General features: G+C 44.3%; 1 protein-coding gene across 3 annotated transcripts; it reads right to left on the bottom strand.

Annotated features, from left to right (window-relative positions):
* Positions 1-3,360: 3,360 nt before the first annotated feature.
* LOC308112662 (uncharacterized protein) lies at positions 3,361-5,879 on the bottom strand. Of its 3 annotated transcripts, none has more exons than XR_013935501.1 (4): positions 5,714-5,873; positions 4,917-5,108; positions 4,645-4,741; positions 3,361-4,556 (listed from the first exon to the last, which is right to left on the bottom strand). XR_013935501.1 is itself a non-coding variant. In XM_080468353.1 (4 exons), the coding sequence occupies exons 1-4, from the start codon at positions 5,738-5,740 to the stop codon at positions 3,694-3,696; spliced, it is 1,080 nt and encodes a 359-aa protein (XP_080324479.1). In that variant the 5' UTR covers positions 5,741-5,879; the 3' UTR covers positions 3,361-3,693. The 3 variants fall into 3 exon arrangements, 2 of the variants coding, with proteins under 2 accessions (XP_080324479.1, XP_080324480.1); XM_080468353.1 differs by having other exon boundaries at positions 4,917-5,009; positions 5,714-5,879; XM_080468354.1 differs by having other exon boundaries at positions 3,490-4,556; positions 4,917-4,991.
* Positions 5,880-21,865: the final 15,986 nt, after the last annotated feature.

Below are 21,865 nucleotides of genomic sequence, written 5' to 3'. Positions count from 1 at the left end.
AGACCAGGCTTGCCCCAGAAGGACTTCCATTTATTAATGAAGCCTACCGAGTTACTGGGACACCACCCTGACAGCCAGCGGTTAAAAGATGAGGCTAAACATCTGGTCCCTGATGAGGTTTGGGAGGGGGCCAGAGAAAACTACTTCGTCTGAAATGGTCCGCGCGTATGTGCACACTGACTCTACGTTAGCTTTGAGGACCTCAGACTTCTTCAGGCGAACGTCGTTTCCACCGCAGTGGATTATAATCCCTTTAAATCTCTGTTTACTCTTGGTCATTTGCTTTAGCTGGGACTCTATGTCGCCTGCTCTGGCCCCAGGAAGGCAGCTAACTGTGGCCGCTGGTTGTCCTAGGTTAACGTGTCTCACTATTGAGGAGCCAATAACCAGCGTGTCCTTCTCAACCAGCGTGCTGCTGAGTGGGGCAAACTTATTGGAGACACTGACGGAGGCCTGCGGGGTGTAGCGGGGGTGTCCGGTAGACTTCTTGCTGCTACGTTTACCCCTGGCAGTCACCCAACTGCCCTGTTCCCCCGGCTGCTCGGGGGCCACTGAGGGGGGGTTAAAGTTAGCAGCTACCTGCGCTGCTAAGCTAGAACGCTCCGCTCCAGCTAAACCTGGCGGGGGGCTACTAGCTACAGGGCTAGCCCTAAGCTGGACAGAGAGGAGACGTTCCTCAAGCTGACTCAGCCTCGCCTCAAGTGCTACAATAAAGCTCCAGGTCACAGGTCCCTGAGTCAGTAACTGAGGTGGAGGTGGAGCTGAACATCTGACAGTTGGAGGAGAGGAGGGGGAAGCCATGGCTAAACAGGAGCTAATAGGAGCTAAAACAGAGAGAAACTGGAAGGCAATCACCTTTTGGGTTTAGGGATCCGGTTCTTTCCATCCGGTTCTTTCCGTCCAGTAGTTGGGTTTAGCCGCTCACCTGCTCTGAGCACCGCTAGATACCTGATGCCCACCAGGAGGAAGAATTAGATGGTGACACCATCAACCAGCAGTACAGCAGGAGGAAGAATTAGAAGGTGACACCATCAACAGCCCCAGCAGGAGGAAGAATTAGAAGGTGACACCATCAACCAGCAGTACAGCAGAATACCTGATGACCAGCAGGAGGAAGATTTAGAAGGTGACACCATCAACCAGCAGTACAGCAGAATGCCTGATGACCAGCAGGAGGAAGAATTAGAAGGTGACACCATCAACCAGCAGTACAGCAGAATGCCTGATGACCAGCAGGTGGAAGAATTAGACGGTGACACCATCAACCAGCAGTACAGCAGAATACCTGATGACCAGCAGGAGGAAGATTTAGAAGGTGACACCATCAACCAGCAGTACAGCAGAATGGACCTTTTTCTCACTTCCGCGTTTTAAACCGGATGTGGTGCTCATTTACTTCCGGTGGCTATCGCTTTAGCGTTGGACAGTGACGATAATGGCTCAGTCTCCACGCGGTTGTTTTTGTTGTGTTCCTAGTTGCTCTTGTGGGGCAAGAAAACAACCATACCTCTCTTACCACGCTTTTCCCACGGACCCGGGCTAAAGGAGGCAGTGGATCCGAGCCGTTAGGAGGGATGAGGGTGTGGAATTCTGCATAAAGACAGGGAGCACGTTTGTATGCAGCCGGCATTTCACCCAGGAGGATTTTGTCGACGGATCCGCCACCAGTCGCCTTAAACCTGGAGCTGTTCCATCTCTCTTTTCATGGAATGACTTCATTGCGACACCGAGGAGGGAGCCTGCCTTTGGGAGGGCTCAGAAACGGCAACTTGTGGTTTCACAGCAAGCTAACCCGGCTGAAGCTGCTACTGCAGACCACGACTATGTGGCTCCTCCACCCACAGGTAAATATCTCAGATGGTAAATTGTATAAATTTGTCATATAAGATCAAATATAACTACAATTGCAGGACGTGTTGCAGCACCAGTGTATAGTCTATACCATCTAGTGGAGAGATCAAGTCAATGACGGCTTCATACATACTTGCACCTCTACCCACACAATGTATTGATCCACAAGGAAATAATGTCACAGGAGCTCAATAATTAATACAAATGAAAATCAACAAGAATCTTTTAATTTAAGTGTACTTTTGAAAAATAAAGTAATGAAAATACTAGATAAAAATGAATACTAATACATGGCCATTTATAACATTGTCTGCGTGAGTTAATAATTTTATAGTTGGACCTTATTTATATACTAATGTATTTTATTGTATGATATAATTAAATTTTTTGGTTTCACAGGTGCACTTGATGATGCTCTTGAATATATCAAGGAGTTGGAAACCAGGCTGGAGAAAGTGGATTTGTCTCCCACACTTTTTAGTCGGTACTGTGTTTCTGATGAGCAGATCCGGTTCTACACCAAATTCCCATCGGAGAGTGTGTTCCGGATCTTCTGGGAGTCCATTGCACCATCTGCATCCCGCCTCATATACTGGACCAGAGCACAGAAAATTGGAGATGAGGCGTTTAGTGAACCCAGCCCTGCCCGCAGAATGCCTCTGATTGATGAGTTTTTAATGTTCTCGTTCAGGGTGGCTGTGGGCATGAAGGAGCAGCTTATTGCTGACATGTTTCATGTGAGCGTTGCTACTGTCAGCCGAGTGACCATCACCTGGGCCAACTACCTTTTTATAGTCTTCTCATCAATCAACATGTGGATCAGTCGTGAGAAGGTAAAAGCCAGTATGCCTGAGAGATTCAGGAAGTTCTCTCCAAACGTACGCGTGATCTTGGACGGCACAGAAGTTGCTCTGGAGGCTGCATCATCCCTGACATTGCAGTCTGAAACGTTCTCCGCCTACAAGAACCGCATCACTCTGAAAGGGCTGATCGGAGTTGCTCCTTGTGGGTTGGTGACATTTATTTCATCTTTGTACACCGGCTGCATCTCTGATAAAGAAATCACTGGGGTCAGTGGAATCCTTCCTCTGCTGGAGCCAGGAGGAGAAGTCATGGCAGATAAGGGCTTCCTCATTCAAGACCTCCTTGATGAAGTTGGAGCCAAACTCACCATTCCACCTTTTCGTCACCCTGGTCAGTTCAGCAAGAAAGAGACCGAGGAGACCCAATCCATTGCTCGTCTGCGGATCATTGTGGAGCGAGCAATTGCCAGAGTCAAATGCTACCACATCTGGGACTCTCCTGTGCCGCTCACTTTAATAGGAACTGTCAATCAGATCTGGCACAACTGTTGTGTTTTGGCAAATTATCATGGCCCATTTTGTTTGGAAGACTAAATTAATCATTATGTAAATAGTTCTAGTGTTATTAGTTATGCAAGTGTTTTAATAGTTATTCTTTTGAATGTATTCTTAAATTAAAACGAGCAAAATACTGTACTGTTTTTTTAATCATTTAATTTGTGGATTGATTGAGTTGAATTGCAAGGAAACAAGTTAAATTTACAAGTTCTAGTAAAAACATTTTTAAAACCAGTTACAAAACAGCAATTGAAAGAAAATCACATTTTCCCAAAATCAAGCAGGCTCATTTTAATAAAATCAGCACTATTTACACTATTTCCAGTGATTCACAGAACTTGAGATTTAATGTTGAAAACACAGAGACAAAGGGGTCATTTATACATTTTGTTATCATTACTGCAATGAAAGAAAAACATTGATGAAGGTGTTGAAGTAAAACATGTCCAGTTTTGATTTCATCTGGTCAATGAACGATTCATCACGCCACACTCTCTACACTTATGGTTGTGAGTGTGTCAGTGACAAAATCGCACCATTCTAATCCAGTGATTGCCAGCTGACCCTGTACCTGCCAGTAATATGCGTGTGAACGCCTCAGACATGCGTGGCCATCCTGAACTTTGAGGTAAGCAACTTGGGACACGTCATTTTTAGTGCTGCTTTTTACCTCAACCAGTCCAAATGGGGGTGATTCTGAGGGGTCAAACACCCTGCCATCAGGACTTGCCCCAAGATATGATGTCTCGGGGCGAATGATGAATCCCACTGGAAGGACGCTTACCCTCATTAGCTCTGCATAGTTTGCCAGCACCTCCGACTCCATCTGCAGGCCGCGCTTCATGGCAGCAGTTTGTTTGGTGGAGCCCCTGATCATCCGAGCTGCCAGTGCTGTGGCAGTAGACTCCTCCTCTGCACTTCCTCTGCAAGCATCACGGAAATGGCTAGCAGTAAGCCTCGGTCGTCGGAGCTGTACCCATGCAGGACATCTGGACTGCTCCCTGGTTCCAGCCTCTATGTCATAAGACATTTCCAGGGACACTTGCAGAGACTGAAGATGCATATGTTGACCAAGTGTGGGCACAAAACACGAGTTGGTAAGACTGTGCAGCATCAAAGGAAGAGCAGGGAAGTCTGGAGCCATGGGGTGCAGCATGATGCCACCGCAGGACTTATCAGGTGGGCACTGGTAGGACATCGGTGAGCCCCGTGGCACAGGCCCAAATTTGGATGGGACCAACTCCAAAGTTGAGAGGCCATCTAAAACAAGAGCCATGAGTGGTTGGGACTCCAGTTGGCGAAGTTTTTCTCCTGATGCCAAGATGTCAGGATCAGGAAGTGGTCCTACATACACATGAATGACATAATCACAGTAAGTTATGACAAAGGAAACATTACAAGCATAAAAACATTAATAACCAATAAATGATACCTGAGTAAGCTCTGTACAGCGTGGACTGCAGATATCGTTTTCCCACAGTTCTGGGCTTTCGCACCACCACCTCACTGGCAGGTTCAGGATGGATCCCCTTACAAGAAATAAATATGTCAAATAAATAAAAGGGACAGGTGAGGAATTTGGTAGGACATGGAGTGATATATAGGTGAGAGTTAAGATTTTTACTTAAATTGCTAAAACTACTGAGGAGATTGTCACATACTGAATGATATTACAAAAGGGAGAAAATAAGTTTCACTTTTTACCTGTGTTCTTGGTCTGGTCCATCTGTGTAGATGACTTGTGCAGGCCAGTGCAGGAGGAACAGTTGGCAGCTGGAGCTGGGAGGAGTGAGCAGTCTGATAAAGGAGTGCAACGACATGGTTGAAAAAGCCTTTACCAGCTGCACAACTACAGGAATAAGCCAACAAGTCAGCCTTGGCAACACCCAGTGAGATCTAAAACAGAGAAGTGTTTTTAGCACATATATAGAAATTAATACTTGTTAAAACATAATTAGCTTTAATCAAGTGATAGAATCATGTTTGAAGATGAACTGCAACCGCAGCAGAAGAAAAGACAGTCTATGCTGCAACCGCAGCAGAAGAGAAATAGTAAGCTCTCGGTCATACAGGAGTTGTTCATCGTACATGAAAGTTCTTCAGCTGTCAGATGCCACAGGAACTCAAACTAATGAACATGAGCCAACCGACTCTCTGACTGTTTCAAACCTGCAGTCTGTGAGGTTCCTCATTTTTCCTCATGGACCTGAAGCATCTAGCTCTGATCACTACCTGTCCCTCCACAATATCTGATACTAGAAGCATGTAGAAGCAAAGCAGGGTCAAGGTGAACATCTGGCATCATCATCATAACTTTCCCATCTATAATAGCAAACACATATCAAAATGTTAAAATATCATTTAAAAGTCTAGATCATGCCTCTAATAAATACATCAAATACTTTAGCACACTAAATTAGGCTTCTTAATCACGATGTTTATATACATCATATGTTAGCGGTTAGCTCGCGGTTAGCTCACCTAACTATGTCTTTTCTTACCTTGATAGCTGTTAATATATTCTTCATGGAAGAACTTATACCCCTTTTCAAGTTGATCTGTTCTTGTATTACCCGCTGCGATAGCCTCCGCGAACGAAAAAGCTGGCAAGTTCAGGAGCGTCGGTGAAAAGATAAGGTCCATTTTCAATGAGACCGGCACAAACAGGAAGTGATCGAGCTCCACAAGACGCTACTTCCGGTTGTCGTGAAAAAGGTCTATTAGGAGGGATGAGGGTCTGAAATTCTGCATAAAGCCAGGGAGCACTTTTGTATGCAGCCAGTACTTCACCAGGAGGATGTTGTCAGCGGATCCACCACCAGTCGCCTTAAAAGTGGAACTGTTCCATGTCTCTTTCCCTGGAAGGACTTTATTGCACCACCTCGGAGGGATTCTGTCTCTGGCTCAGAAACGGTAGCTTGTCCTCTCACAGCTCTCCAGGCTGAAGCTGCTACTGCAGACCACCATCATGTGGCTCCTCCACCCACAGGTAAATATCTAAGATGGTAAACTGCATAAGTTTGTCATATAAGATCAAATATAACTAATAATACAGTTGCAGGACGCGTTGCAGCACCAGTGTGTAGAGCTATACCATCTAGAGATCAAATCAATGACGGATACATATACTGTATACTTGTACCTGGACTCACACAATGTATTGATCCACAAGGAAATAATGTCACAGGAGCTCAGTAATGAAACCAATCGTGCTAGTTAGTGAAAATGAAAACAAGACGGTTTCAATTTAATTTTACATTTAAAAAATAAAGTAATGAAATTATTAGAAACAAGTGAATACTAAAACGTTTATAACATTGTGAGTTATTTTATAGTTAGACCTTATTTATATAGTAATGTATTTTATTGTAAGATCATCATTTTATTTTTTGGTTTCACAGGTGCACTAGATGAAATTCCCATCTGAGAGTGTTCCGGATCTTCTGGGAGTCCATTGCTCCACCTGCATCCCGCCTCATATACTGGACCAGAGCACAGACAGTTGAAGATGAAGCCTGAACCCAGCGCTGCCCCAGAATGCCTTGAGTTTTAATGTTCTCCTTCAGGGTGGCTGTGGGCATGAAGGAGCAGCTTATTGCTGACGTGTTCGACACTATTTACACTATTTACTGTGATTCACACAACCTTGAGATTTAATGTTCAAAACACAAAGTGAAAAAAGATCATTTATACATTTTAATATGATCATTACTGCATTGAAATAAACACATTAATGGTGTTGAAGTAAAACATGTCCAGTTCTGATTTCATCTGGTAAATGAACGATTCATCACGCCACTCTCACTCAACAGTTATTGTTCTAAATGTGTCAGTGACAAAGTCCCACCATTCCTATCCAGTGATTACCAGCTGACCCTGTACCTGCCAGTAGTATGTGTGTGAACGCCTCAGACTTGTGTGGTCATCCTGAACCTTGAGGTCAGCAACCTGGGTCACATCATTTGTTTTGGACGAACTCCAAAGTTGAGAGGCAATCTAAAATGAAAGCTCTGAGTGGTTGGGACTCCAGTGGACGTAGTTTTCCTCCTGATGTCAGGATGTCGGGATCAGGAAGTGGTCCTACAAACACATGAGTGACATAATCACAGTGAGTTAAAACAAAGGAAACATTACAAGCATAAAAACATTAATTACTGCACGCATCTGTTTCCCCCCACCACCTCACTGGCAGGTTCAGGATGGATCCTATACAAGAAATAAACAAATATGACAAATAAATAAAGGGACAGGTGAGCAATTTGGTCGGACATGGAGGGAGAGATTTGTGAGAGCTAAGATTTTTACTTAAATTGCTAAAACTACTAAGGAGATTGTCACATATAAATGATATTACAAAAGGAAAACAATGGTTCCACTTTATTTTACCTGTGTTCTTGGTCTGGTCCATCTGTGTAGATGACTTGTGCAGGTCAGTGCAGGAGGAAGCGTTGGCAGCTGGAGCTGGGAGGAGTGAGCAGTCTGATCCAGGAGTTCAACTACATGGTGGTTAAAGCCTTTACCAGCTGCACAACTACAGGAATAAACCAACAACTCAGCTTGTCAACACCCAGTGAGATCTAAAACAGAGAAGTGTTTTTAGCACATATATAGAAATTAATACTTGTTAAAACATAATTAGCTTTAATCAAGTAACAGAATCCAGAGCAGCAGAAGAGAAATAGTAAGATACAGGAGTTGTTCATCGTACATGAAGGTTCTTCAGCTCTCATCTATGACAGCTGATACTATCTGATACTATCTGATACCATCTGATACCATCTGATACCATCTGATACCATCTGATACCATCTGATACCATCTGATACCATCTGATACCATCTGATACCATCTGATACTTTCTGATACCATCTGATACCATCTGATACTATCTGATACTATCTGATATTATCTGATAACATCTGATACTATCTGATACTATCTGATACTATCTGATACCATCTGATACTATCTGATAATAGAAGCATGCAGAAGCAAAGCAGGGTTAACGTTAACATCTGGCACCATCATCATAACTTTCCCCTATCATAATAGCAAACACATATCAGAATGTAAAATATCATTTCAAAGTCTAGATCATGCCTCCAATAAATACCTCTAATAATTAAGCAGACTAGATGAGGCTTCTCACCATGTTTATCTTCATCATATGTTGTAGCTAGCGGTTAGCTCACTGAACTACGTCTTTCCTTACCTTGATAGCTGTGGATATATTCTTCATGGATGAACTTATACCCTTATTCAAGTGTATTTGTTCGTGTATTACCCGCTGCGATGGCCTCCGCATCAGCAAATGAAAAAGCTGGCAAGTTCAGGAGCGTGGGTGAAAAGATAAGGTCCATTTTCAATGAGACCGGAACAAACAGGAAGTGATCGAGCTCCATGAGGCGCTACTTCCGGTTGTCGTGAAAAAGGTCTATACCTGATGCCCAGCAGGAGGAAGAATTAGAAGGTGACACCATCAACCAGCAGTACAGCAGAATACCTGATGACCAGCAGGAGGAAGAATTAGAAGGTGACACCATCAACCAGCAGTACAGCAGAATACCTGATGACCAGCAGGAGGAAGAATTAGAAGGTGACACCATCAATCAGCAGTACAGCAGGAGGAAGAATTAGAAGGTGACACCATCAACCAGCAGTACAGCAGAATACCTGATGACCAGCAGGAGGAAGAATTAGAAGGTGACACCATCAACCAGCAGTACAGCAGAATACCTGATGACCAGCATTTCTGTCTGTTCACAAAGACAAATATTTTTCATTGGGGTTTTCAGTGATCGACAAACACAAGGTAACAAAAATGATACATCATACTCAGTCCTCTAATACAGAGAGGGCTAAATACTTTGAACCACATTTCACTGCAGTTACAGCTAAAAGTATTCTGAGGTGTGTCTCTACCAGCTTTGCACATCTACACACTGCATTTTTTTGTCCATTCTTCTTTGCACAACAGCTCCAGTTGTCCGATTGGAGAGCATCTGTGAACTGCAGTTTTCAAATCTTGCCAAAGATCCTCAGTAGGATTCAGGCTTCATATTTAGCTCCATCCATCCTCCCATCAACTCTGAGCAGCTTCCCTGTCCCTGCTGAAGAAAAGCCCCCCGCAACACGATGCTGCCACCATGAACCTGGACACACCATCCACTGTGTGAAACACGGTGGTGGCAGTTCACAGATGTTTTGTTTTGCAAAGAAGAATGGACAAAAAATGCAGTGTGTATATGTGCAAAGCTGGTAGAGACACACCCCAGAATATGTTTAGCAGTAACTGCAGTGAAAGGTGATTCAACAAAGTATTTTAGCCCCCTCTGTATCAGAGGACTGAGTATCATATCATTTTTGTTTCACTTCTCAAATGTGTGTTACCTTGTGTTTGTCGATCACTGAAAACCCCAATAAAAAGTATTTACGTTTGTTGTTGCTACATGACAAGGGGCGTATAAGTTCAAGGGGTATGAATACTTTCACAAGGCACTTTAATAAGTGTGAACAACAAAGATTCATCCACATGAGACTTATTTAATAAGCAAAAAAATGTTTGTCGTCGTGCCTTTAACAATGAAATCATGCGGCATGTGCAGTCTTCTTATGCGAGTTATAACTTTTAAGAATTGTGCTTTGTGAAATGAGTAACATTATCTAACGTTGCACTGTCACTCATTCCAAGGATATAACAGTTTTACCATGCCCTTTGTTATATAAAGATGAATGTTTCCTTCCAACTTTTTAAAACAACAACTGGGGTTGTTTCTAAATTAATTTATGTTTTGATTTATGCTCAAAGGTGAATTATTTACAGGTTGCACATCCATGAATGCTCTTCTTGACTCATTAATGGTGGCCCGGACCAGTCGTCTGCCTTTCTTATACACTGGCGGAGGGAGCATGGTTGGCAGCAGCGCCAGGGCGACTTCCCCCTTGGCATCTGTAGGAGAACAATTATGGGTGTCAATATAGACTTGAATAGCTGTAATACAAGAAGAAAAAAGTCAAAATGCCTTCCAAATTGGCAGCAATTGTCATCCATATCCATCTATAATTAAAAACAAATCCCATCAAGCTAACTTGCATGTAACAATCCTCTTTGAGCATCCCCCATCTTTTCTTCCTTTCTTCTGCAGTTTACATAGGTGACTTTTGCGTTTGAGTGTTTTTGTCAGTTAAGTTCAAATTTTAAGTGTCATGAGGTCAAAATTAGAAAAAGGCTCCCGCTCACAGTTAACTGCACAGCTTTTATTTTCAACGTTTCAGTCGTTAGCCTATATATATATATATATATATATATAGGCTGTCTCACGTACATCCAACGACTGAAACGTTGAAAATAAAAGCTGTGCAGTTTACAGTGTGCGGGAGCCTTTTTCTAATTTTGATTCAGTCTGGGTGGCACCTCGCTCCGACGCACCCGTGACACGAGGTGTGCTGAGATTGTTTCTCTTCTTTTAAGTGTCATTAGGTTACAAGAAAATCATAGTATAAAATCACATATTTGCACAACATATCAAATTACCCCGAGCTCTCCGTTCATCCACATCGGTGAGTTTCCCTTCGCATTTCACAAGACTTATTAACTTGTCTGCATAAAGAGGAACCCACTTCTCAAACAGCTTTGGGGCAGCCTCACCGTGAAGGAGAGCAAAGTCCTGTGCAATCTAAAAGATGGAGACAAATTGAGAAACAAGGTCATTTAAATAATATGTCAATATTATATTATAATATTATGTCGATTTATTTATAATAGTAGTGGCTACCAAGTTAGTACCAATAAAATAATGTGACATTGAAACAACTTAAATAGACTTACCACTAAACCTGTCAATGATCTCGGGAAGCTGCTACTCAATCAATTTGGATCTCACGAAATCGTCCATGAGGTGGGAGAATCAAACTGCAAAACCAACACAAAGAATTAAAATAAAACAAACGGATCATAAATAACTCATTCAGTAACGTTAAATCAAAGGTATTTTCACTGTCGTAACAATTAACTTCTCTACGGTTTTAAACTACTTTTAGACTTGAGCAAATTAGAAAGTTACCGGTTCCGCCTCGGCAAACTCAAGCTGGCTAATACGGCGCGGACTGGCTAGCTACGTTGTTATATATGGAAGCCAAATTGATGAAAAACCTCCCGTTGTCCTCCTAACTTTAAAACAAATATACTCGAGTTACTTCGAAACTGCTACGTAGCGCCCAGGCTAACATGCCAACTTGCTACATTTAATGAAATGGAGTTTGTGCATGCTAATAACGTTAGCTAACAGCTTGCTGACTTACCAATAGATAGTAACGTTGCTCATTGGTGCGTCATTAACTCACATCTAAACCTCATATTCCCTAAAGCCCTGGCCGCAAAGGCTTCCATGTATCTATGTAGCTCACAATCACTGCTACACACGCTCATATTACGTTGAACCATTCGTATGACCCACATACACGGTTACTACAATCAGCTTTATATACATATTATTCATATAAATTAAACAATGTGGTGAAACAATAGTGCACACGTAACAAACCTTGATTTGTAAAGAGCTGAGTCTCAGTATGTCTTGGCGTAGCGAGATTTTTCCGATCCAGCATCCGGGCACTGCTCGCAACTGGTGGTCGAATGAGTGGGTGTCACCTGGGAGGAACGTTACTGTTGGTCGCGCATGCGCGATCGTCAACCCAACATGTTGGGTAGTCCGAAAAAACCCAACACAGTATAATGGAAATTACAACCCAACAGCTAATAACCCAACTACCAATGACAATAACCCAGCAAATTGGGTTCTTAGATTACCCAACTTAATGAAAACAACCCAATTAAACTACCCAACAGTCTTAACTCAGCTGTTGGGTTGAAAAATAACCCCCTTAGAGTGTACTGAACCAGAGAGACAACAGGTGGTTCCTCCTCCTCCTCCTCCTCCTCCTCCTCAGCTTCAGGGTCCATCATCCAGCCATAACAGCCACCATGTCATCAAGTACGCTGGTGTTCCAATTCCCCATTAACATCAATGCGTCCTGGTAAATTTGCATTTCCGCACTTCCGAGGACGCCCTGCTTGTAGTTACTCATGACGTAGGCGAGTACACACTGGCGCTCTAAGAATTGGAAAACGGCCACTGTTTGTTTGTCACAATGGTCACAGGACAAAGGAGAACATCACAAGAGTTATTAACATGTGCAAGACCTCCAAAGTTTGTGAGACCGTCTCCAAAGACTTGGCTTTACTCAGCTTATATAGACGAGCACCAGAATCATTTAGAGCAGGGGGGGGGGGGGGGGGGGGATGTTCTGTGTTTCCTGTGTGGCGCACCTCTCCTCTCTCTCTCCCCTTCTCTTAGTGCTGCACTCTCCAGGGACAAGCACACACACCTGAGGCTGATCATTATCAGCATGGTACTTAAGCCGGCAGCTGATCGAAGGGTGCTGCTGGATTATTGTCCATCGTCCTGAGTGGTCCTGGTGTCGCCTCCCGGCTCGTCTCCGACGCTTGCTGCTTGCGCTCCTGTTTTGTTTTTTCAGCCGTTCTCCGGCTCGCTTTGTGTTTTGCGGAGAGAATGAAACTGTTCCTTTTTACCTCCGATTACCCGTCTCTGCTTTTGGGTGCTTCGCCATCACAAGGGGGGTCCAAACTGGGTCCTGGAGGGCCGGCGTCCTGCAGGGTGTAGCTCTCTCCCAGTTGCAAAACACACCTGATTGCGATGAAGTGCTCCTTATTGGGCTTTTTCACAACCTTGGTGATGACATGGTCATTAGATTCAGGTAAGCTGAAGCAGGGAGAGAACTAAAACCTGCAGGACAGCGGTCCTCCAGGACCGGAGCTGGACACCCCTGCACTAGACCAACAGTCCACATCTGCTTATGTCAATTGTGACATTCATTTTGTAAACATGTCATTTATATATGACAAGCTCCAAAAAGTATTGTGAATCCACGCTATCTAGGGCACACCTTTAGTCACAATACTTTTTGGAGTGATTCCATTTCTATCAAAAGAGTGATTCCATTTATATTCAAATTTAAAGAGAATCTTTTTTGTAATTGAAGTGGGAGGAGAAGGGATTCGTTGGGTTTTTCTCTGTTAAAAGCACCCAGAAATGACTGTGTTGTATTTGGTACTATATAAATAAAGTTGAATTGAATTCATTAAGCCATTTCCTCTCTATGGCTTTATGATGTCATGTTTGGTGAACAAAGAATATGATGTCCCAATTGTATATCAAAGACAACCTTTGATCTTTAGTTCCTTTAAATGCTCAGTTCACCTGCCAGCGGTTGTGAGACTCGTCTGACCCATCGAGAGAGAGAGCATTTGACCGAGAGAGAGAGCATTTGACCGAGAGACAGAGAGACAGAGCATTTGACCGAGGGACAGAGCATTTGACCGAGAGACAGAGCATTTGACAGAGAGACAGAGCATTTGACCGAGAGACAGAGCATTTCAAAGAGAGACTGTATCCACCATCAAATTGCTTCCAGAGAACATTATTTAGTCACATCAATACTGTGAGTAGAATGAAAAACAATACATTTGGTGAACTTACATGACTCACGACTTTTTTAAAGAAGATTAATCCATGTTTATTTGTTCAAATGTAGAGTTTGGTGTAATATTGAAGTTTACATATACTAACATTTCCTTCTCAAGCAAAGTTTCCATTCAACTGCAGTTTAAGGTTGAACATTTTTCCTATAAATGTAGTATTTAGTTTCAAAGTGACAAACGTCCCATCCAGAGCGTCTGGGAGAGGAACCTCATGGAGGAGTTTTGCTCTTTTCCACTTCTTTCATGAGCTTTTAGGACTTCACTATAACATCCCCAGACAGAGTTAGCAGATCCAACCACTTGGGCCTTTCAGTTCAAATCAGCCAGGTTCAGCTGTGACAGTCACATCTACATTTCCTCCTGGATGCAAACCTCTAGTTTGACTTGATTTCAGATTGACAGTCAGTTCACCTGCCAGCGGTGGTGAGAGACTCCATCCCCTCTGAGATTGTTCTCAAGGGATTACTCCCAGGCTCCAGTGATTCACCTCAACAATGTGAGTAGAATGAAAAGAAAGTACATTTGGTCAACTTGATGACTCGTGAAAAGCAATTGTTTGGGGATAAAAAAAGATCATTATCAGTGCAGAATTACTATGAGTGTGTTGGTGATTTTCTGTGAAAGGTTGACAATATATTATTACAAATATTTGCTGCAGATTGTAGTGACCAAATGGAAAACCTGCCATTTCTTCCGTTACTTCCGGAAATGGACACTGACGAGGGTCAACTCCTCCATGACGTGCTCCAGATTCTGAATGTAAGTTGTTGTTAAATACATTCTATAAGTCAGAAGTATTTCCAGTAGAAGCAGGTCATTTTGGATGTGAAAGAAATGAGAGGGAGATTGAAGAGCACAAGAACATTTACTAAGGTACTGTACAAATCAAACTGAGATTGTCTTTGCTTGTGTTTTACAGTATATTTGTGCTGCTCCAACATTGGACCGACAAATTCTGGCGTCCCAAGTCATGGGAGTCGCTACCAAGACTTTGAATCATCTAAAGAACAACAAGGAGAAAATCACAGCTCTAGAAAAGGAGCTGAAAATCTTAAATGAAGAAGAGGAATATGTCAACCTCAACCCTTCTGACAGAGACATGGAGGTGGTGTGCACCTCTGATAGAGAGCAGGAGGAGGAGCATCTGGAGGAGCAGCTGGAGGAGGAGCAGCTGGAGGAGCAGCTGGAGGAGGAGCTGGTGGAGGAGGAGCAGCTGGAGAAGCAGCTCGAGGAGGAGCAGCTGGAGGAGGAGCTGGTGAAGCAGCTCAAGGAGGAGCAGCTGGAGGAGCAGCTGGAGGAGGAGCTGGTGGAGCAGCTGCAGGAGGAGCAGTTCGATGAGAAGCAGCTGGAGGAGCAGCTGGGGGAGGAGAAGCTGGAGGAGGATCAGCTGGAGGAGAAGATACAGGAGAGGCCACTGGAGGAGGAGCAGCTGGAGGAGGGGCAGCTGGAGAAGCAGCTGGAGAAGCAGCTGGAGGAGGAGCAGCTGGAGGAGGAGCTGCAGGAGGAGCAGCTGCAGGAGGAGCAGCTGGAGGAGCAGCTGGAGAAGGAGCTGGTGGAGAAGCTGCAGGAGGAGCAGCTGGAGGAGCAGCTACAGGAGAAGCAGCTGGAGGAAGAGCAGCTGCATGAGAAGCAGCTGGAGGAGCAGCTGAAGGAGGAGAAGCTGGAGGAGGATCAGCTGGAGGAGAGGCAGCTGGAGGAGGAGCAGGAGGAGGAGCATCTGGAGGGGGAGCAGGAGGAGGAGCAGCAGGAGAAAAAGCAGCTGAAGGAGGAGAAGCTGGAGGAGGAGCTGGTGGAGCCGCTGCAGGAGGAGCAGCTGGAGGAGGAGCAGCAGCTGGAGAAGAAACTGCTGCAGGAGGAGGAGGGGCAGGAGGACCAGGACAAGAGAGAGCAGAATGGAGGAGAAGCAGGAGATAGAGCAGTAAGAGGAGGAGCAGGAGAAGAGATAGCAGAAAGGAGGAGAAGGAACAGGGGAAGGAGCAGGAAGAGGAGGGGGAGGAGTGGGATAAGAGAGAGCAGAAAGGAGGAGGAGCAGGAGGAGAGAGAGATAGCAGAAAGGAGGGGAATGAGGGGAAGGAGCAGCAGAAGAGAGAGTAGAAAGGAGGAGGAGATAGAGCAGAAAGAAGTAGCAGGAGAAGGAGATGGAGCAGAAAGAGAAGGAGCAGAGGGAGGAGCAGAAGAAGAGAGAGCTGAAAGGAGGAAGAGGGTGAGGAGAAGAAAAAAGAAGACAACAGAGAAAAGATCTTGTCAAGAACCTGAGACCACACCCTCAGCCCTCCCCCACCAGAGCAACGGAGTGTGTTGTTAAGAAAATAAAAGCTGTTAACAACAGTCAATACTGCTGCATGATGAGTCTTGTTAGAGTCCAGGATGGAACAAGCAGCCAACATGTGACAACCACCTGAATTCTTCTCAAATCTACTGTTAGAACAATTCAGCTGGTTGTTTCATTTTGGCTCCTCCTTATGTAGCCCTACGCTGCTTTTCCTGCTAGTAGGAACTCTTAAGATTCTAAGGTAAGGCTGTCTAAATCTAGATTCGATGAGGAGGCTGGTTGTAAATACGTCTATCAGTTTAATAACTGGTAGATTCCACTCCAAAAGAAGCACATGACAACAGATTTAAGTCTTAGTTTGAATTAGTATTGGTTTTTCCAGTTCTTTCTTTTTTTTAGTCAACGTTTCATTTGAAATAACACAAGAAATGTACAGATCAGCAACAATAGAACCTCTGAGATCTCAGGAAAGAATCAAATAAAAAGACAAAAAAGTAAAAAGGTGGGTACCAAATCAAATTGACCCCTGAGTATACTCAAATTAAGATCCGTAATACTCAGTGTCCACAAGAAGCTCATTTGCAGATGTAAACATATTCAGGGTGTTTTTTTAACCTAGGCCGTGTTTACACAACAACGTTTCACGTGACAACACCTAATCTGCTAAATAAAAGGAGAGTTTCCACTGCAGCAGCGGACACAGAGACAACCATGTAGTTAGAATGCCAGGCCACTGGAGGGCGCTGTTGCTTGATTTTGTAATGAAACTACACAGACGTGTGCAGAGAACAAAACACTATAAAGGTGAAGAAAAAGGAGAGAACCTGACATCCTAGTGGACTGATGAGGAACCGGATGATATCAGGGAGAGTCTCAACTATTAAACTACTGATCTGGACCATAGAACTAGAATATGGACCGCGGGTCGTACCACTACGGGTCGTACCACTACGGGTCGTACCACTACGGGTCGTACCACTACGGGTCGTACCACCACGGGTCGTACCACTACGGGTCGTACCGCTACGGGTCGTACCGCTACGGGTCGTACCGCTACGGGTCGTACCGCTACGGGTCGTACCACTACGGGTCGTACCACTACGGGACGTACCACTATGGGTCGTACCACTGCGGGTCGTACCACTACACGGCCGCCATGTTTGTTTACAACTGGATGAGCAGGAGGGAGGGGGAGATGAGCAGTAACAGGCTCTGGAGCCTCCATCAGTCTCTGCAGGAGGGAGGGGGAGATGAGCAGTAACAGGCTCTATAGCCTCCATCAGTCTCTGCAGGAGGGAGGGGGAGATGAGCAGTAACAGGCTCTGTAGCCTCCATCAGTCTCTGCAGGAGGGGGGGGGGGGAGATGAGCAATAACAGGCTCTGGAGCCTCCATCAGTCTCTGCAGGAGGGAGGGGGAGATGAGCAGTAACAGGCTCTGTAGCCTCCATCAGTCTCTGCAGGAGGGGGGGGGGGGAGATGAGCAATAACAGGCTCTGGAGCCTCCATCAGTCTCTGCAGGAGGGAGGGGGAGATGAGCAATAACAGGCTCTGTAGCCTCCATCAGTCTCTGCAGGAGGGAGGGGGAGATGAGCAGTAACAGGCTCTGTAGCCTCCATCAGTCTCTGCAGGAGGGGGGGGGGAGATGAGCAATAACAGGCTCTGGAGCCTCCATCAGTCTCTGCAGGAGGGAGGGGGAGATGAGCAATAACAGGCTCTGTAGCCTCCATCAGTCTCTGCAGGAGGGAGGGGGAGATGAGCAGTAACAGGCTCTGTAGCCTCCATCAGTCTCTGCAGGAGGGGGGGGGGGAGATGAGCAGTAACAGGCTCTGTAGCCTCCATCAGTCTCTGCAGGAGGGAGGGGGAGATGAGCAGTAACAGGCTCTGTAGCCTCCATCAGTCTCTGCAGGAGGGAGGGGGAGATGAGCAGTAACAGGCTCTGTAGCCTCCATCAGTCTCTGCAGGAGGGGGGGGGGGAGATGAGCAGTAACAGGCTCTGTAGCCTCCATCAGTCTCTGCAGGAGGGGGGGGGGGGGGATGAGCAGTAACAGGCTCTGGAGCCTCCATCAGTCTCTGCAGGAGGGATCAGTGACCATGAAAGAATCTTTCCACCTTGGGAGCCGGATTAAAAACTTTGTGGATACAGTGCATCAGAACACTGGTACCGTGTAAACGGACCCCCTAAAGTGAAGAAAGTTTTGCTGATACACTTGAATTCGTTGTGGTGTAAACGGGGCCTTACTTTGTCTCTTCCACAATCTTATTCCTCTTTCCTACAGCTGCCTCACTATTACACGCCAATGTACAATGATGCAAATTAGGCGATGACATCATTTAGCAACTTCTGGCGAGTTTGAAGACAGCCAATAGCTGCTTTCCTTACTGAGGAGTTGGCAACACTGGGCAGAACCGGGCGAGAAGAAGGAGGAGGAGGGGGAGGGGGAGGAGGGGGAGGAGGAGGGGGAGGAGGAGGAGGAGAAGGAGAAGGAGGAGGAGGAGGAGGAGGAGGAGGAGGAAGACCCTGTTGTCTCTCTGGTTCAGAAGGTAGTTGATTTGTTCATGATATTTTATAAGATGATAAGTTCAGTAACAATAAAAGCAGCTGGTGGAGAAGCTGCAGGAGGAGCAGCTGGAGGAGCAGCTGCTGGAGGAGCAGCTGGAGGAGGACCAGCTGGAGGAGCAGCTGGAGGAGGAGCTGGTGGAGCAGCTCAAGGAGGAGCAGCTGGAGGAGCAGCTACAATATGTCCCATTATTACAATTATTTTACTGTAATATATGTAACATATCTAATATATGTTCTCTCTTTGCTCTTTGTCTTCAGATCTTCCATGATGATGTCATGGAGTCGAGGGTCTGTTCAGACAGAATAAACCTCTGGAAGATGTCGTCAGCATCACTTTCCCTGAAGCAGCAGCTCAAACTGAGGAGGTTTCCTTTCAGTGAGCAGAAGGTAAGAAAACATCTCATCAATCAGCTTTGAGAGTTTTTACCTCACATAAGTTTGATTTCTTTACTTTTATTCCTCTGAATTGCAGCAGATGTTGGAGATGCTGAAGGAGATGGAGGAAGTCACAGGAATCCAGAAGGAGGACCAGAGACTCGTCCATTACCTTTTGATGTTTTGCTCCCAGAAGTAAGATGATCAATGGAGGACATCATAGAAGTAGAGTACTCAATACTGTGTGTCTTTGTAAACCTCTCTACCTGCACCTTGTCAAGGTCTTTCAGATCCTCATCAACATCCTGATGAAGGTCCTACAAGGCCTGAGGCAGAGGTCATCATAGCCAGAGGGAGAACGTTCTAACATGTTCTCACAGGGGAACCAACCGGACATGATGAACAAGAGAGTCTGAAGGCCTCCGGGGATGTAGTAGTAATCCTATATCTTCCTACTACATCCGGTGATGTAGTAGTAATCCTATATCTTCCTACTACCTCCGGTGATGTAGTAGTAATCCTATATCTTCCTACTACATCACCGGATGTAGTAGTCATCCTATATCTCCCTACTACATCCGGTGATGTAGTAGTAATCCTATATCTTCCTACTACATCCGGTGATGTAGTAGTAATCCTATATCTTCCTACTACATCCGGTGATGTAGTAGTAATCCTATATCTTCCTACTACATCCGGTGATGTAGTAGTAATCCTATATCTTCCTACTACATCACCGGATGTAATAGTAATCCTGTATCTTCCTACTACATCCGGTGATGTAGTAGTAATCTTATATCCTCCTACTACATCACCGGATGTAATAGTAATCCTATATCTTCCTACTACATCCGGTGATGTAGTAGTAATCCTATATCTTCCTACTACATCCGGTGATGTTGTAGTAATCCTATATCTTCCTACTACATCACCGGATGTAATAGTAATCCTGTATCTTCCTACTACATCCGGTGATGTAGTAGTAATCCTATATCTTCCTACTACATCACCGGATGTAATAGTAATCCTATATCTTCCTACTACATCCGGTGATGTAGTAGTAATCCTATATCTTCCTACTACATCACCGGATGTAATAGTAATCCTATATCTTCCTACTACATCCGGTGATGTAGTAGTAATCCTATATCTTCCTACTACATCAGGTGATGTAGTAGTAATCCTATATCTTCCTACTACATACGGTGATGTAGTAGTAATCCTATATCTTCCTACTACATCTGGTGATGTAGTAGTAATCCTATATCTTCCTACTACATCCGGTGATGTTGTAGTAATCCTATATCTTTCTACTACATCCGGTGATGTAGTAGTTACCCTATATCTTCCTACTACCTCCGGTGATGTAGTAGTAATCCTATATCTTCCTACTACATCAGGTGATGTTGTAGTAATCCTATATCTTCCTACTACATCTGGTGATGTAGTAGTAATCCTATATCTTCCTACTACCTCCGGTGATGTAGTAGTAATCCTATATCTTCCTACTACATCCGGTGATGTAGTAGTAATCCTATATCTTCCTACTACATCCGGTGATGTAGTAGTAATCCTATATCTTCCTACTACATCCGGTGATGTAGTAGTAATCCTATATCTTCCTACTACATCTGGTGATGTAGTAGTAATCCTATATCTTCCTACTACATCCGGTGATGTAGTAGTAATCCTATATCTTCCTGTGTTCACCTGATAGTAGAGTGAAGCTGCACTGCTGTCGCTCATCACCATCTAATCTATTGGAATCTTTACATTTACATTTAAATAATGTCTCTAAAATCAAGAATATATTGATAGAGTGACACTGAGAAGCTAATCCATGTATTTACTTCCAGAGTAACTATTGTACCTCCCTATTATCAGGGGGTCCAAGTCACTGCTTAAAAAGTCTTCAACTAATCAAAAGATCTTAAAGACCTGCTGGTCCCAGATCTCCCCAGAAGAACTCTTGGTTCTCAGAGTGCTGGCTTACTGGAGGTTCCTAGCTTTTCTAAAAGTAGAATGGAGGCAGAGCTTTCAGCTTTCTGGTTCCTCTGATGTGGAACCAGATCCAGTTTCAGTTAAAGAGTCTGACACAGCCTCTCATGTTCAGGTTAGGATGAAGACTTTTCTATTAAAGTTTCCAGTGAGAGCTGCTTCAGGACACCTGAGACCATTTTCTAGTGAAGCTGCCAGAGGTTCAGACTGCTGGAGGACCGGAACTGAGCTTCTTTCCTTTTTATTCACCTCTATTACATGTCACTATTACATGTCACTATTACATGTCATTATTACATGTCACTATTACATGTCACTATTACATGTCACTATTACATGTCACTATTACATGTCACTATTACATGTCATTATTACATGTCACTATTACATGTCACTATTACATGTCACCATTACATGTCACTATTACATGTCACTATTACATGTCACTATTACATGTCATTATTACATGTCACTATTACATGTCACTATTACATGTCACCATTACATGTCACTATTACATGTCACTATTACATGTCACTATTACATGTCATTATTACATGTCACTATTACATGTCACTATTACATGTCACCATTACATGTCACTATTACATGTCACTATTACATGTCACTATTACATGTCACTATTACATGTCACTATTACATGTCATTATTACATGTCACTATTACATGTCACTATTACATGTCACTATTACATGTCACTATTACATGTCACTAACATTTACCTTTCTCTCCTGTAGTCTGTCTCTCAACCTCCCTGCTGGATGTCTGACAGGAGCTGAAGGTGGATTGAAGCCTCCTGTCCTGATCAGTCTTCACAGAGTGGATCTCTCTCTTATCTATCTGTCTGTCCTCTCCTCTGTCCTCTG

This window comes from Lipophrys pholis (genome assembly GCF_963383615.2).
Source record: "Lipophrys pholis genome assembly, chromosome: 7".
Taxonomy (NCBI): Eukaryota; Metazoa; Chordata; class Actinopteri; order Blenniiformes; family Blenniidae; genus Lipophrys; species Lipophrys pholis.
This window is presented reverse-complemented; position numbering and strand designations above follow the sequence as displayed.